The 17,265-nt window shown below is 48.9% G+C and overlaps 1 protein-coding gene across 1 annotated transcript in view; it reads left to right on the forward strand.

The window, feature by feature from the left end:
• The first annotated feature begins 272 nt into the window (after nucleotides 1-272).
• Nucleotides 273-17,265, forward strand: part of disc1 (DISC1 scaffold protein) — a 32,065-nt gene continuing 15,072 nt past the window's right edge. Inside the window, exons 1-9 of the mRNA XM_067237028.1 lie at nucleotides 273-722; nucleotides 4,804-5,810; nucleotides 5,894-5,963; nucleotides 7,317-7,467; nucleotides 8,684-8,765; nucleotides 9,250-9,485; nucleotides 11,701-11,755; nucleotides 13,308-13,410; nucleotides 13,693-13,881. Of these exons, the coding sequence (XP_067093129.1) occupies nucleotides 689-722; nucleotides 4,804-5,810; nucleotides 5,894-5,963; nucleotides 7,317-7,467; nucleotides 8,684-8,765; nucleotides 9,250-9,485; nucleotides 11,701-11,755; nucleotides 13,308-13,410; nucleotides 13,693-13,881 (1,927 nt within the window). The 5' untranslated portion in view covers nucleotides 273-688. The remainder of the gene's footprint in view (nucleotides 723-4,803; nucleotides 5,811-5,893; nucleotides 5,964-7,316; nucleotides 7,468-8,683; nucleotides 8,766-9,249; nucleotides 9,486-11,700; nucleotides 11,756-13,307; nucleotides 13,411-13,692; nucleotides 13,882-17,265) is intronic.

Below are 17,265 nucleotides of genomic sequence, written 5' to 3' on the forward strand. Positions count from 1 at the left end.
CAAGAGATTAATTCAATAATGCAGTTTGCTATGTAAATTAGCCATAATGTTTTGTATTGATGCGAGCGCAACTATTGGCTGTCTCGTTTATAAGGCGGCCAAAAGGAGCTCGAGTCAAATTCCATCACACGTACTGTTCCTCGTGTACCCGTTCCGCCAACACGACACATAACGGAGCGAAGTGCGCCATGGGGCGCGGATATTCGATTTCAATCGCCTGGACTGTAATGTATTGCAATTGATATATTACTATAATAAGCTTGAAACGTTTAATCGTTCCCTTTTTGTTTTACTCGTTGCTAAATAGGCTTAACAGTACCTCCGAAGTTTATTTTATTTCCTTTCACCACCGTTATCCTTAGAGTTAGCGCAGGACTGCCTACAGTTGAGGTATTATACTTCGTTGATGATCATGTATAAATAATAGGGCATTACTTTACAAGTAGGTACAGCCGCTGACACTGTTCTTATGGGCATTTGAATGCCGAAAAGGCGGAGTGAATAACAACATTCCATCCCAAGTGGGGAAGAACCAAGTTTCAAGGAGTCTGTTCTTTACAACGGAAATGAGATCAGTCGCTTTGCTTAGCTACGTTTGCGAGGGGATCCCACTTTAGTAGTTTTTTTTTGTAGTTTTCGCTCATGTGTTTTATTTGGAAATATAACTTCAAGTCGCTCCTTCATCAACATGTTTGCCGGGTTGATGACTTTGGAATTCCAAGGTAAGTTGACAGCCGCCACGCGCATCTTCAGCGTTGCTCATGACAATGGAAGACATTCGCCTGTTGGAAGTTGTGTAGTTTCTTCAAATAGGCCTAGAACTAGTGATTTCTAACATTAAAACGTAACAAAGTTAAGATATTTACAAAGGAATGATCATATAGTGAAGAAGATATAAAGATGGAATTTGCTCTCAGCAGTTTAGTATGGCTGTAACTGCAGTTAACAAAAAAGCCAGCCGATACCCAAGTGTGATAGCCTACATAGCTAGCTATCTAGAATCAGAATGTAATCATTCATATTTAAAATGTAGGGCCTAATTATTTGACCATGATGATAACGTGGCTAACACAGGTGTGATACAGGGCTTTGGGTGAGTGGATTGATGTTTGACCTTAATTCCTCACGTAGCTAACTGAGTGATCTTCTTCACATCGTGAAGCTTATGATTGTGGGAATCTGCCGGATGACGCTACAGACTGTTTAGCTGCCCTACTGACATTGTGTCCGAGGTCTTTGCAAATCCTCCTGTCTGTCCAAACAAAATGTTCTCACGAGGTTTTTTTTTGCTCTTTTTGGTTTCAAGTTTTCAAATATTGCAAGCGTGAAACATGCTTTTCAGATCAAATATTATTCCTTCCCCAGTCAGACTGCAGATCTGGCCGCAAATCAAATAGATGACATTCGGACTAAAACCCTCATCCCGCTGTTGGTCCTGGTCTTTAGAGACCCGCTCAGTAGTGGACTTCTCTCCGCGTCCAGACTGGTGGACGTCTCGAGGGCATCCAACCGGCGGTTATGGGGGAGGGTTCAACCGATGCGGTTTTAATTGACCTGTAAACATATTGCGTTCTCTGGAAACAGAGCTATGACGTGTCAGCAGTTAAAGGGGTCACTGGGAAGTGTTCTATACATGGGCCATATGCTCACGTGCATCAGTACTGCCTTCAGACAAGAGGCATTTTATCTGACATGGATTCATGTTGACCTTTTTGACTGCAGTGGAGGAAATTCCTGTTTTATTTGTGTAAAATCTTCACAGATGACAGATTCAATGACGACAAAAAGGGGATTCTGTGAGCCTTACCAGCCACAACTACTGTCATTGTGACTCTGCCTATATCTGACACTATATACTGTGCACGCCACACAAAAGAGCTACCAACATTAAATAGCTCTGTGTGTGTTTTTAGCGTTTCGAGAGAGAGAGAGAGAGAGGGAGATGAAGAGAGGCCAGACAAAGAGGAAGATGGATAGTGTGAAAGGGTGTGTGAACGAGAGAAAGAGTGTGTGTTCATTATTTTCAGCTGCTTTATGTTTCCCATGTGACTTGACAGGAAGCTCATGGCTGTCCGAGCCAAACATGCCTGCTCTGTGCGTAGCTGGTGTGTATGTGGTGTGTAGCTGGTGTGTATGTGGTGCGTAGCTGGTGTGTATGTGGTGTGTAGCAGGCTTCTCTCATGGAGCCCAGCACACAATCCCACCAGGCTGTCTCAAACCTTAACCACCTAAAATGATAAACATTTAGTACATATACAGTCTTTTAGGGTTTGTTTATTTACTCTCAGCCCTTAACACAGATGACATTACAGGCATGAATACTTAGGGTGTCAACTCTAACAGCTGACTTAGTGACAGAGGAGGGGAAATACACTGATGGGGCACTTTCACTTCTCTTGTGTTTCCGCTGTGGTCAGTCACAAGTGACAGACTGCCCATCTGGCCAGCAGGTGGGTTCTCAGGAGGGTGGTGCGGGTGGTGCTGACAAGGGCAGGTCCGGGAGTCGGAGGCCGATGAGCTCTTTCCCCAAACGTTTGTGTTTTTATGATATCCTCCACATTCCTGTACTGCTGAAGTGGTGGCTCTCCACCAAGCTGTGTTTACCATACGGGGGCTAGGAAGGCCTCTTTAATCTGCTAAGGTAAATACTGCATCTCTCAGGCAGAGCATTTCTCAGGCCTGTGCATTGCTGTGTTTCTGTTTTGCTTCTGTGGACCTGTTTCCAAATGACCTTATAATAGACTGATGTGTGAAATGGGACTGGGTGTTAGCGAAGGGAATATGCAGAAATACGTTAATTTCTGAGTAATTTCTTTCTGAATTCTTGGCAAGCTGTTTTAGCTCACTGTTGGCAGGAAGGAGGTGACACACAGGCATGCTGCAGACGGCTTCTTACTCCAAACAATGGATTGTGGGATGTTTCCTCCCACTCCCTCCCCCCTGCTAGCCTCTCACATAGGTCTGGTTCTCTCCATGGGGGGTTATTCTCTGTCCCAGCCACCCAGATGGTCTGTGATTGACCCGGGCTGCAGTGTGTCTCAGGTTACACAGGTGGGACATGCTACAGTGACCACGTCTGGAGAGAGAGTTTAGATGGAGTGGTTGTGTAACCTGACCGTGGGGCTGTGGTCTCTGAGGATAGGGCTGCCGGGTGGGAAGCCTGCATGTCTGCTACTGTTCTCCTGGTCAGGGCACTGCACACAAGGCCTCCAGTACCCCCCCCCCCCCCCGTCACCCTTCATCGCTCTTTGTCTCTCTTTTAGCTTGGCCCTCTGTCCCTTAAGTGGAGTCTCTCCCTCTGGGTCTCTCTCTCTCAGCGCTAGACAGTCCAGAAGCATGACATCATGTTAGGATCATGGAAGTCTGATCATGTGACTCCTTTGTACGCTCCATCGTGTTCTAATGTCTCACATTCCTGCTGTAATATACTGCATCCGCTGACACAGAAGCAATAGATCTAAAACCGCACCTTTAAGACCATACCAGAACATAGGCCTGCAGGGATGGAACATTTATAATATGAAATCCAGTCTTTCAGAGGGTCTCTTGATTACTCCCCTTTAACGTATTTAAAAACAAACGGGGCATGTCTGAGCTCTTTTCTACTGTCTCTGTGGGATTTCTAGCGCCAGTTCTTCTGAATGACCCCTCTGTGGCGGCGCCCGCGTTTGAATGCAGCCACGACTCTGTGTGTGTGTGTGTGTGTGTGTGAGGGGGGGGGGAAGCAGAGAGCTAGAGAAGCAGCACAGCTGGACACAAAGGAGCTGTTGAGGTCTCCTCTGTGCCCAGCGAGGGATCTGCAGCAGCGCTGTGTGACACGGGGCAGGTGGCCAGGCACGGACACAGCCTCTGTTCAGTTTGGTTACTTTACAAACCCTCTGTTCAGTTTGGTTACTTTACAAACCCTCTGTTCAGTTTGGTTACTTTACAAACCCTCTGTTCAGTTTGGTTACTTTACAAACCCTCTGCCAACACTGCCGTTCTTTCTCATCCAAGAACTGTGCACCATTCTCTCTCTCCACAAATGTCCCTTCGGGGGCAGTAAAGTTTAGCGTTATTATGAGAAGTTGTCAGTGTCACTGTGTTCCAGAGGACAGAACAAAGTTCAGTACACGCAGCTTGGACCCGCTGCTCTGGCTGTCAGTCCTGCGCCTGAACCGTGTGACCGCATCTGCTGTGGAGGAGCTCTCTCTGTGAACATGACGGAGGGCGTTTGGGATTTTCTCAACAGCTGGATTCTCCCAGCGCCAGTGTCTAATCCAGCTGGACTCTCCCAGCGCCTGGGAAAGAGACTCTTCCTACGAAGGTCTAATCCAGCTGGACACACTAGCACAGCTTCATGTGACACATAACAGGGGAATCCTATTGGGGGGTCATGACACAGACCTATTGGGGGGTCATGACACAGACCTATTGGGGGGTCATGACACAGACCTATTGGGGGGTCATGACACAGACCTATTGGGGGGTCATGACTCAGACATATTGGGGGGTCATGACACAGACCTATTGGGGGGTCATGACACAGACCTATTGGGGGGTCATGACACAGACCTATTGGGGGGTCATGACACAGACCTATTGGGGGGTCATGACACAGACCTATTGGGGGGTCATAACACAGACCTATTGGGGGGTCATGACACAGACCTATTGGGGGGTCATGACACAGACCTATTGGGGGGTCATAACAGACAGTTTCTCAGATTTGTTTTGACATGATCCAAACTTAAAGCTGTGCTGCCCTCCTCGCTGTGCAGTTGTTGTGCTATCAGGCTTAACGGCTAATCTAACTGTTAACAGGTGGCCCAGTCCTGCCTTCTGAGTCAGCTGGAAGCCTGACCCGTAAGAGGCTCCAGCGCAGGCCAGGGTGCGTGAGGCCAGACCTGCCCAGGCCTCAGAGCTCTTCCTCTGGGGAGGACGGGAGCACCACCTGCCTGCAGAACGGAGTATCTGGAAGCGCTGGCGGGGAGGATCGCGATGACATCATCCCCGAACCAACCAACACTATGTCTGTAAGCCGGCAGCGACCTGCCCTGGATGAACTCTCCCTGGGTCAGTGTCGACACATCCTCCTCTCCTCCTCCGCTCCCTGTCTTCCTCAGGAGGGCTGTGGGGCTGCGAGGCCTCCGTCCAGATCCCAGGACAAACCTTTCTATGACCTCCAGCTGACCCCAGGCCTCCAGCCCGGCCCGGCCCAGCCCAGACTCCCTGGCCCAGGGGACACCTTCAGGTCCAGCTTCAGCTTCATCCAGCAGTCGCTCACCTCCACCCAGGGAGCTCACACTGTCCCTGAGCTACGCATCTCCTCCCTGGAACCAGCAGACCAGTCATCCTCTAAGACATTACCTTCCAGGGCTGGGTTAGCCCTGTCTGTCCAGCAGGAACCTGAATGTGTTTCCTCTAGTCATCCAACATCTAAAACACCAGGAGACAGATCTTTGAGACAACCCGGTTCAGTCCCTGGCCAATCAGAGCCTGGCTCAGCTCCACCCAGCCAATCAGAGCTTGGCTCGGCCCCACCCAGCCAATCAGAGTTGTCGCTGGGTGAGAGGCTGTGGCAGGATCGCCACTGGGAGGGCCGGGAGGCGGGGGGTTGCACCTCGGTGACGTCTGACCTGAAGGAGAGTCTCCCCGACTCTGACTCCATGGACACCGAGGCAGCTTCGTCCGTGTCCCTGGATTCGGACGCTGCCACATCCGGCTACGACAGCGCGCCCCCGGGGGGTGAGCCGGGCTGGGGCAGCCTGCTGAAGACGTATGAAGGAGCCCTACAGGCCTGCCTGCAGAACACCCGGACCAGCACCAAGGTGGGGGGGGGGTGTGGGCTAGGCCCTAACCCTAACCAGATGATTTGACTTGGTTAATTGTTATTCTTCTGATCCTTTCTCAGATTGAGTCCATGATGTTGAAACTGCAGAGGCTGCAGCAGAAAGCTGTCCTTGAGGATGACTATGACAGCGGTGAGTCAGGATGTGTTGTAATAAACCATGACCTGGTGAGGATACTCCAGCACTGAGTGGGAGCGAGATACAGACAGTTTGAGAGAGAAAATGAATGTAGTCTTTGCCGTAATGCTTTCACTGTAAGTAGTTGAAGCAGTGGTGTGCTGGTGTCCTGCCTCCACTAGAGGCCAGTGTTGGGCTGGTGTCCTGCCTCCACTAGAGGCCAGTGTTGGGCTGGTGTCCTGCCTCCACTAGAGGCCAGTGTTGGGCTGGGATCTCCTCGTCTGCCTCCCAGTCAGCAGGAGCCTGTTGCCTCTTCCTGCCGTATTGAAGCACGGATGGACATTTTAAATGTGTCAGTTGGAACCATAACAAACAAGAGTGCTCAGTCTGGTTTGGTATGGCCTGTTATGGATTCACATTGCCGTTGGTAACTGCTGGGTTCAGAAATAGAGATTTGACCCACAACTTGAGTTTTACATCCATAAATCCTCTCGCTCTATTTGCTGCTGTTGTTGTGACAGCACATCACTCTAAAGGGCTGAGACTGGTGTCTGGTCATTGAAGACTCATTGACCCAGATATCTAAACAGCGTTGGCCTACAGACCCTGACTGCTGGGGAGTGGAGTTGGCTTCAATGTCAAGACTGTACCGTGACCTGTTTCCTGGACCTTGTGACTTAGATAAATAAGAACAGCTGGTGACCCCCTCTTCAGCACACAGTGATGTGTTTAGCTGGAGTGATTATGTGGGTCAGGAAGGCTGGTAATGTTTACTATCTCTCTCTCACTTCCTAGCTCATGACTGAGTTTAAAGAACTTACCACAAATAATGATGGTGTTTTAAACGCCAACCCGTGTAGGGTTTGTATAGACCATCAGTAACCCTTCCTGTCTGCAGAGCAGCCGTGTCGTTTATGTCAAGGCTTCCAGCTTTTGCCCCTGGAGGTCGTGGGGTAACCATGGAGACCCTGTGACATTAACTCCTGATTCTCTGAGGTAGCAGCAGAAGGAGAATGGGAATCGCTCCTCTCTCACGCGATCGCTCACTGTGCCAGCCAACCTGCGCTTGTGGCCTCTTTGATGGTTCCTCGAGGTGATGTGTGTGTGTGTGTGTAAACAGTGTTTTCTTGAGGGGTTAGAAGTGGACATGCTTGGGTCTGCTCCAGGATGAGTCAAGCCACTATGCAGTCAGAATAGGACTCCTGGTTAAGGTCAGACGACAAACAGCAGATGGGGCTGGTGCCAGACTGCACACTGGGGCTGGTGCCAGACTGCACAGTGGGGTTTATACATCCAGGCACCCTGCAAATAGAAATATACTTTTTTGATGTTTGGTGTGTGTGTGTGTTTGCGTTGGTGTGTGTGCAGCGGAGCGTTTTGGTAAGAAGCTGGATGAGCTGTCTGGAGAGCGGGCTCGCCTGCAGCTGGACCTGCCCTCCAGACAGCCAGGGGTCTCCCTCCTCCTGCAGCGGCTGGGACACGCGCTCCACAGCACCCTCCGCAGGACCCAGGACGCCACGTCAGTAACCACTCCTTTACATGTTTTTATTCAGTAGAATTTGTATGGATTTAAAAACCATTTTTAGAGGCCTTATAGGATTATTTCCATGTTATGTTTTATTTATTATATATTGTTAAGAATGTTGGTTCACAAAGGGTTGGGATTATTCATGTAGAAATTGAGATGTAGAACCATAGAGGATTTAGGTTAGATGGATGTTTTTCTATTTTTTGGGGCCCCTGTCAGTCAGGGGCCCTTGGAATTGTCCTAACCTTTCCCCCTATACGCGCCCCTGCAAACAGGACCTAGAATCCAACTGTACCTGTACTTGTTACAACAGCCAAAACTAACATGAAACTTGATGTGGAAAATGAAGCTGTAAAGTATTTTTCTGTGAAACAGCCCACTGCAACAGGAAGTAGCTCACTGCAACAGGATGTAGCTCAGGTGGGGTTTGGACAGCGTGTGTTCCTGTTGGAGCACAGCTGACGAAGGCACAAAAACAGGGCTGCATTGTTCTGATCCGCTGCCCCTGCCTCAGACCAGACTCTATTGCTTTGTGCATGTAGAACAATCCTCCAGAGATTATAATCTGTTAAATGAGAATGTACGGTGTCCGTTATGAAACTGTGTTTTTGTTATCTAAAAATAACACATCACTTCTTTTTAGAGCAGCTCTGTCCAGCCGTGTTCTGGATGAGATACTGCCTGTAGGCTTTCACTCCCTCCCTAATGCAGCACAGCACATTCTACAAATTACCTGGTTTCTAACTGGGGGCTGGCTGGGCCTGCAGGGCTGGAGCTCTCCAGGAACAGGCTGGACAGTCCTGGGGGAGAGGCTGGACAGTCCTGGGGGAGAGGCTGGACAGTCCTGGAGGAGAGGCTGGACAGTCCTGGGGGAGAGGCTGCACAGTCCTGGGGGAGAGGCTGGACAGTCCTGGAGGAGAGGCTGGACAGTCCTAGGGGAGAGGCTGGACAGTCCTGGGGGAGAGGCTGGACAGTCCTGGAGGAGAGGCTGGACAGTCCTGGGGGAGAGGCTGGACAGTCCTGGAGGAGAGGCTGGACAGTCCTGGGGGAGAGGCTGGACAGTCCTGGAGGAGAGGCTGGACAGTCCTGGGGGAGAGGCTGGACAGTCCTGGGGGAGAGGCTGGACAGTCCTGGGGGAGAGGCTGGACAGTCCTGGGGGAGAGGTAGAATGAGTCACGGTGGTTCTCTCTCTCTTTCTGGTTCTCAGTGAAGGCCGGGATGCTGACCTGGTCCAGGTTCCACAGCAGAGGAGAGTCTCCTGTCTTCTTCAGGAGAAACGACAGGTGGAGGTGAGTGGAGCTCCTAGATATCACAGTGTTGTAGTTTGGTGGAGCTCAGTGATTGGAGCTTTTGACTAGAGATCAAGAAGTCACACATTCAAATCCCTGTCTATAGGTCACTTTGGATAAAAGTGTATGCAAAATGAGCACATTATTACCTAAATATCTCTCCTGTGAGGAATGCACGAATGATTTAACAATTGTATCAAATTGTTTTTATAAAGATTGTTTTTTTTTTTTTTTTTACAAGCAAACTTAACAAGTAGAAATGAGTGTAAGAACCCTCCTGTCACAAACCTGTTTGGTTCACACTTCAAACCGTGTCCTCTTCAAACTGTCTCCTCTTCAAACCGTGTCCTCTTCAAACCGTGTCCTCTTCAAACCGTGTCCTCTTCAAACTGTCTCCTCTTCAAACTGTCTCCTCTTCAAACCGTCTCCTCTTCAAACTGTCTCCTCTTCAAACCGTGTCCTCTTCAAACCGTGTCCTCCCCAGGTGGAGATGCAGGCACTGCGGCGGCGTCTGGAGGATCTGGAGGAGCGCAGACGGCGTCTGGAGCAGCAGGAGCAGCAGGAGGAGGAGCTACGGGGCTCGGAGGAGGCGGAGGAGAGCTTGGCCCTGCGAGGGCGCAGCGCGGCCCAGCTACGGGACATGAGCCGCACCCTGGATGACCTGGTCACCTGCAAGAGCCGCTCCCAGATGACTGTCTGGCCTCCTGCCTCCACGCTCAGGTCTGCCCTCCCCACTCCTCTCAATGCCTCGTCCAGCCCAGTGGTGCTCAAGCTTTTTGGCTTCAGAGACGCTTTTCTGAATCCCCCATACCCCATAAAAAATGTATTGATAATATTATATTTCTACCTGTATTTTCATGGTTTACTGTCATATTTTTCAATTTTCCACTTTCTCTCACATACCCCTGTAGTACCTTCACGTGCCTCTAGGGGTGGGTACACTTGTCTAGCCTGTACAGTCTGAAGCTGCAGTGCACGGCATCACCACAAGGGGCTGCCAGAGAGACGTTGAAAGAGGCTGGATGTAAAAATATAACAAAATAGAGACATCCGAATGGCAGTCTTTGTTAGTCGTACTCATCAGCAGTGTGCTTGGCTGGGTTCATCTTCATGGGGATGATTAGGGTTATCTGCTGTACAGCACTACTGTCCCCCTCAGGCACCTGTTGGTGATAACCTTTACCACAAACTCGATTGTTCTACTGTCAAACGATGACATTTAAAACAAATCCCACTGCACACTGCACTGTCCTAGGTTAAGAAATAATGATTAAGTGAGAATCTCTGCCTGAATGCCACAGGAAGACCTGAGGCTTCAGAGACCAAACAAGGGAAAAGGATGAAGAGAAGCACAACTGTTTTTTTGTGTTTGTGTCATTTAAAAAAAAAATCTTTCACAGTATTTGGAAGAGCATACATTTAATATTGTTTCCAAAATGTCAGGAGGTTCTTGGTTCCCTGCTATTTCAATTTCCCCTCCTCACTCTCACCTGCTTGAACCTGTTTTGAATATTTATTATTCCTCTCTGATGCAAATGAATGCTGCCGTCAAATCGTCTGAAGGTAATGGCGTTGGAGTGGAAGCTATGGAAAGCCCTGTCCTGTTCCCTCTGGTTAGAGATGGAAATTGTATTTATCCCCGTCGCAGAGCCTTGACCCACCATCTGGGGGATAATTTGGTATCTGACACTCTGTCACCCTGATCGGAACACCACGGAGCCCATTCTGATTGAGATTGGAAGGAGAGATTGGGGTGTGAGATTTGGATGTGGTTTACCTGACTGGGTTCTGTTGTCAGAGAAGTTTGCTCATTGAATTAACGGCAGGCGGCGACTCCTGCAGTTTGTCTTTCCACCAGTATGTGGCGCTGTGCTGTCGTAACCATCACTGCTGGTTTATCTGCCATCTGAACAGAGCCGGTGAAATGCTGACATGTTAATCTTACAGCTTCTCATAAAACCAACAGCATGTTAGGAGGAGGACCACATCAGCCAGGTGCTGCTGCTGCTAATATTCATATGAATTCTGAGTGTTTAGGTTTGAATGCATTGAGAAGCTAAAGGTCTGTTGTTGTAGGATATTAAGTTCAGTGATCCAGTCTTTACTAAGATGCACATCACATTGCATCATTGTCTTACTATGAGCAAAGCATCCTTAGGTCTCTTGAAAGGTGTTAAATACGTGCAAGTTATTAATATTATTATCCAACGTGACAGTGTTCATTGTGTTGCTCAGACATGAGGGTAATGTAATGCTAGAGAGAGTGAGGATGAGATGTTAGAGAGAGTGAGGATGAGATGTTAGAGAGAGTGAGGATGAGATGTTAGAGAGAGTGAGGATGAGATGTTAGAGAGAGTGAGGATGAGATGTTAGAGAGAGTGAGGATGAGATGTTAGAGTGAGGATGAGATGTTAGAGAGAGTGAGGATGAGATGTTAGAGTGAGGATGAGATGTTAGAGTGAGGATGAGATGTTAGAGAGAGTGAGGATGAGATGTTAGAGTGAGGATGAGATGTTAGAGAGAGTGAGGATGAGATGTTAGAGTGAGGATGAGATGTTAGAGTGAGGATGAGATGCCAAAGAGAGTGAGGATGAGATGTTAGAGAGAGTGAGGATGAGATGCTAGAGAGAGTGAGGAGGATTTTCTGCTCCATTTTGTCCATTTATTTCTAATTAGGATCACACTTTAAACTACTGTGACATGAATTAGCTGCTATGATTCCCTAGAAACATTTCCTCAAGTGTTTTTTTTACTCTGGTTTATTAACAGTTATGGTCTAGATCCACCATTGTTGAACATGTGATGGTTCCACAATGTTCCTGTGTGTGTGTGTGTGTGTGTGTGTGTGTGTGTGTGTGTGTGTGTGTGTGTGTGTGTGTGTGTGTGTGATTCATACGGTTTCTTCTTCACTGACGTGTTCTTCCTCTGGTTCCAGACTCCAGGAGCAGGAACAGGAACTCAGTCTGTCCATCAAGGAGGCCACTGCCAAAGTAAGGCTCTATTCACGGACCCCCTGTGCTCCGCAGCCCCCCTCCACCCAACACCAGGCTGCAATTACTTTATGAATGTGACAGAAATATACTCTGACTGTTGACTCCAGAGCTCTCAAACTTATAATAGTAAGATTGTGTGTGTGTGGTGTTGTGTTTGTCTGGGGTGGATGTGTGTTGAGATGGGGGCAGGGGAGGTGGGTGGTGTCAGTGTGCTGTCCTCACCAGGACTCCTGCATCCCACCCCAGTGTGTGTGTGTGTGTGTGTGTCTAGCAAAGCCTGAGGCTGTGTGAGCATCAGAAAATTGTCACTTTAGCCGTCATGGCCTCAGGCTCTATCACTCACACACACACAAACACACACACACACACACTGTGTGCTTGAATGTGTGTGTGTGTCTATATGTCTCCTTTTTGTAAGGGGTGTGTCTCTGCCTGCATAGATTTCCGTGATGTGTGTTCGAATGATGATATGCCTCTGTGTGTGTGTGTGTGTGGATATACATGGTATCAGGATGATCTTTCAATACAGAGACATGGATCTGGGCAGGGAGGGTTAGACAGCCAGGAGCAGCAGAAATCCTTCACTGCTGGATGAGGGGGGAGGTGTGAGGGAGGGAGGGAGGGAAGGAAGGAGGGAGGGAGGGATGGGGGGAGGGATGGGGGGAGGGAGGTGCAGCGGGGGGGAGGACCACAATGTCACATTGCCCTCCAGAAAGCCATCGTCACGTGTGTGTGTGTGTGATGCTGTATCGCACTGAAGCTATGGAGGGTTTAACAGGAGCGCAGTGCTTTCAGAAACAGCCCTTTTCTGGAGCACAACTGTTATTCTCTGTGGAGCAAAATGGACGCACAACATGTTTTTCTTGACCAAGTTTGTTATTTGAACGACTTTGAAGGTTTGGCTTGTACGCTGATTCACATGAGAATATGGGTGTGTTTCAAAGCAACACTTGTTCTCTATTTAGTACAAAGAAAGCCTGTTGAGATGAGCTCTTCCCCGAGACCCCTTGTTTAACAAAGCTCTGTGAGAGATCTGAGGGAGCCCACAGTCTCTTTGAAGACAGAACGCTTTCACAGAAGAAGAACTGTGTCATATGAAGGACTGTCCGGCAGTTATGTACTGAACCAGTTGATGAGTCAGAATGTGGGTGTGCAATGTCACACACACACACACACACACACACTGTATGTACATGCATACACAAGCACACACACATGTATATGTACACACACACATCTCCCTTCAACCCGCTGACCTTCCGAACCTCTCTCCTCTCTGACATTCTGCTGCCATCTTTTATGGAGATTTCTCATTTCCTTTGTCTCACCTCATGAAAGAAGAGCCTCTGTGTCTCTAAAGGTTAGGAACAAGGTATCCCATCATCAGTCTCTGTCTGGTGTCCTCTGAAGAAAGAGCAGACATAAGAACAAAAGTATAATGAGAATGACAGCAAAACAAAGGAATATGAAAGTAGCAGAGATAATGAGTCAGGCTCACCAGGGCAGTTTGACTGGAGACCTGACTGCCTCCCCTTCTCCCCCCCCCCAGGTGGTGATGAGTCAGAGGCTGGGGGCCAGTCTGAGGAGGAAGGTGAGCGAGACTGAGACTCAGCTCCTGGCCCTCCACGAAGCCAAGCTCGCCGCCGTGTCAGGTGACCGACATCACTTCCTCCAACCAATCAGACTAGAAGATAAGAAAAACATTATTGTCCATTAAATTGCCATTAAATATAAATGTGCCTTTGGCATTGACAACATACTATATGACAAACAGTAAAGAACAGCAGGGCTTATAGGATGGGTGGAGGGGTTATCAGATCTGCTCCTTCATCTACCTCATTCACCTCACATCAGACACAACTAATCAAGCCTTTAACCATCAAGTCCCATCCTCCGAGTCCTGCGTAACTGAAGAGCCTGCTGTTTGGTTCCAGGTAATGACTTCAGCAGCGCCAGGGAGCTGAAGGCTGAGATGAGGGGGGTGTACGCGGAGAGGGAGCGCCTGGAAGGCCTGGCCAAAAGGCTCCACAGCCTGAGTGCCGGGAACAGCCAGGAGCTGGCCAGGATGAAGGAGCAGCAGCAGCAGCTGAAGCAGGAGCTGGAGGAGAGCGTGGCCCAGCACGGTGAGTCTGGAGCGGGTCACAACACAGCAAGCCTCCCCTGGGGTGGACTCACTCCTGGATGTCTGAACAGGGACAGTTGGGTTGTCTGTGTTTAGGGGTCAACCCTGACCAGACACTGGCTGAGTGTATTTCTCACTAATTGTCACTTGTTTATATACACACACGTGCATACATGCATTTTTAGACATGTAGTGTTTTTCAGAAAGCACCTGTCATTTACGGCAGCTGCCTTTTGAAATACCCATTACAACACGGATCCTGAGGAATCCTGAGCATCAAAAGATGCCAGGAGAAGAAAGTCTTTGAAAGAAATTATTCTCTGTTGCTTTCGGCTCCTTGCTGAGAGCCGGCGTCAATTAAAGATGAAAATCCTCCGGTGGAGAAGAGAGAGGCTGTCTGCCGGGCCTTCACACAACGCATCAGGAGAGGAAGGAGACCGGTGGAGATCAGCTTCAGATTGTGTGAAGTGTCCAATTACCTCCTCGCTAGGACAGTGGGGCCCCATGGCTGTTTGTGTGTGTGTGTGTGTGTGTGCTTGACTCCCCCTCCATTGAAGAGGATGTTTGCAGCTAGAAAGACACATTTGGAGGGTTTAGATGGTCTGGCCTCCTGGTGAGGGTATGTGTAGAGAGATAAATGGGTCTTGACAGCACCAGCTGCACTGCTACCATCCTCAGCACATTTGTCACAGCCACATATCTACAAAAGGTCACTTCGCTCTCTGAGGTTGGAACCTGGAGGGGGAGGCAGGGAAGTGACAAGCCCAGGATAGTGAGGCTTGGCTGGAGGAGAGGGTCCCCGGGCTGTGCTGCCACCCCCAGGTTAGAGTAGATGTGATCTACTGTAACAACCAGATTGTCCTCAACGACAGGATCCATTCTGAGCCATGGTTTCGTCACCCGTGTCAGAGCTGGTAGGCCTTGTGTTGCTTGGGCACTGCATGTAACATGTTTTTCAGATGACATTTTAATCCAGCGTGATATTGAATAATCATTTGTCTGGAGTGACTTGACATTCCAGTCAGTCAAGCCTACATTAATAACAAGTGACATCTGTAGTCACAGAGCATGATGTCAGAGATGGGGGTGGGGGGGTGAGGGGGGGGTGGATAAGGTCTTGAGTTAGGCGAAGTGATGACGTGTTTTCCCATCCACACACTCCTACTGTACATGTTTTTGTCATTGCAGATGGGAAAGAGCTGTCATTCATATACCCAGTACCACTAGGGGGCACTGTTCTATTAGTTCTGTTTGGGAGGGGGAGGGGGAGGGGGGTTGGTCTGGTTACAGAATCGTATCAGTGGTTTATGTTCCAATAAACCAGCAAGTTACGCCACCGATAAGCTAGCTGCCGCGGGTGGACAGTACCTTTACTGAGGAGGACTGAGTTTAGCAGTTCACCTCAGCTGCAGCAGCAGTCAGACACCAAAGCCCAGCTAGCGCCACCACTCAGCTCCTAAGGGAGGCCAGGGTCTAACAGCGGTGTCGCCAGCACTGCTGGGAGCGAGGGCGAGCTAGCGTGGTTAATGTGACACGCTCACATTCCTCTGAAACAAAAGGCCTTAGATTCAGGTGGGTTGGCGTCACTGTGTGAGGAGAGCTGGTGGGTTAATGAGGGGTTGTGCGCCGAGCTAAAGTGCTCAAAGTAGGCGAACACAATACTACAGGCTGAATACCACAATGGCTGTCTGACACGACGCTGGGGTCTCATTAAACTGTCACCCCGTTGGGTAATAAGGGGCTGGCCCACGCTAGTTGAAACTGATAGCTTCACCGCTATGTAGAATGCATTAGCATGTCTTTAGCTGGAGGGGGGTGGTATGGCTTGTCAGGTTCAAAGCCAAGTTAGCGCACCTTTGGTTTTAACTTAAAAAAATATCACTCTGAGATTAACTAGGAGAATAGCTATTTGAAAAGATCTGTTCCTGTTAGCAGCTTCAGCTAACAAAGAAATGGTCTATAACATGAAGTAGAGTTTATACTCAGCAGTGGATGTCCGGACTGTCAACACTATGTTCAGTTCAGCAGTCGCTCCTTGTTGGTCTGGTGACATTATGCACTCAAGTAGAACTGGTACTCATACCTCTGACTCTGTCCTCTGACAAAGGCAGCTTTAATGCTAACTGATAGCATCATGATTCCCTTGGAGAGATGACCACAGAGACTAAATGCACAGATAAATAATTGACGAGATATAAAAAAGACTATAAATGACCCCCCAGGATTCGGCCGTGTTCAGGATATACAGCACCAGGGTGCGGATCATTTCATTTTGATGAGTGTAAAACGCTGATGGCAGTTTCCATATTCTGCTAATATTCCGGTTTTGCCGCTGGACCAGGCATCTCTAGGCTGGCAGTATTCTGAACTGTACCGGTGGCATGATATTAAATATGTATGCTTGAATATTACAAACTGTCCAAGCGAATCACCCTCAGCATTGCTTTGACTAGTTTGTTTTGGCAGTGTGCAGGGAAAGCATCTTGTTGCATGCTCCCCTCCCCCTCCCGCGCAGCAGACGCTTCCAATGTCACCTCTGTGCTGCGGTGCATGATGGGATAGCGGTCCATGCTCTGCCTCCCAGCAGGCTTTGTGTGTTGGTCCAGGACAAACGTCACATTATCTGGGATCTGATCTTAACTGATGTCATTAAGTTACGCAGGATGTGATGTCATTAAGTTACGCAGGATGTGAGTGAATCTGGAGGACTGACATGTTTGCTTCATGACCTGCTCTCTGTCGGACAGTGTCATGACAGTCACATGCTTGTGTGATTGAGACTAAGTATTAGGTGTTTTTTATGAGGGTGTATTAACAGGTTTCACATATCAGGTGTGTCATTCAGTCTGTCATAAGTTCTGTAATAGAGCTGTGATCCCACTGCCTTGTACCATAATATACCACCTCACTAGCGCATAATCATCTGGTCAAGACGGGTGAACATGGACTGTCATCAAATCTAACCTTTAAACTTGGATCATGGAGCGTCATTTTCCTATCGCTCGCCCTGTCGGTCTGTGTGACTGCAGATACACAGGCACTGACACACAGACGAGGCCCCAGTAATGAACCCTAACAACAAAAGCACATCCACACCCCAGCCTGCATGATTAACCTGAATGCATCTCTCTCTGAACAGGGAGCTCGGAGATGTGTTGGGATGGCCGAGTTGTGAGCCCAGAGGAAAGTGCTCTTACTGTGTGGTAGCTGGAGTCTTTCTAGAGCTTTCCGAGGATATAATTAGATGAGAGGTAAGTAGAGCAGAGAATGCGTGCAGGTGATGTACTGAGTTGGGAGGGAGAGAGATGGAGGGAGGGATAGATGGGAGGGGGGGGAGATGGGAGGGGGGGACAGAGAGATGAGGGGGGGATAGATGGGAGGGGGG

The sequence above is a fragment of the Osmerus mordax genome, chromosome 5, assembly GCF_038355195.1.
Source record: "Osmerus mordax isolate fOsmMor3 chromosome 5, fOsmMor3.pri, whole genome shotgun sequence".
Lineage (NCBI taxonomy): Eukaryota > Metazoa > Chordata > Actinopteri > Osmeriformes > Osmeridae > Osmerus > Osmerus mordax.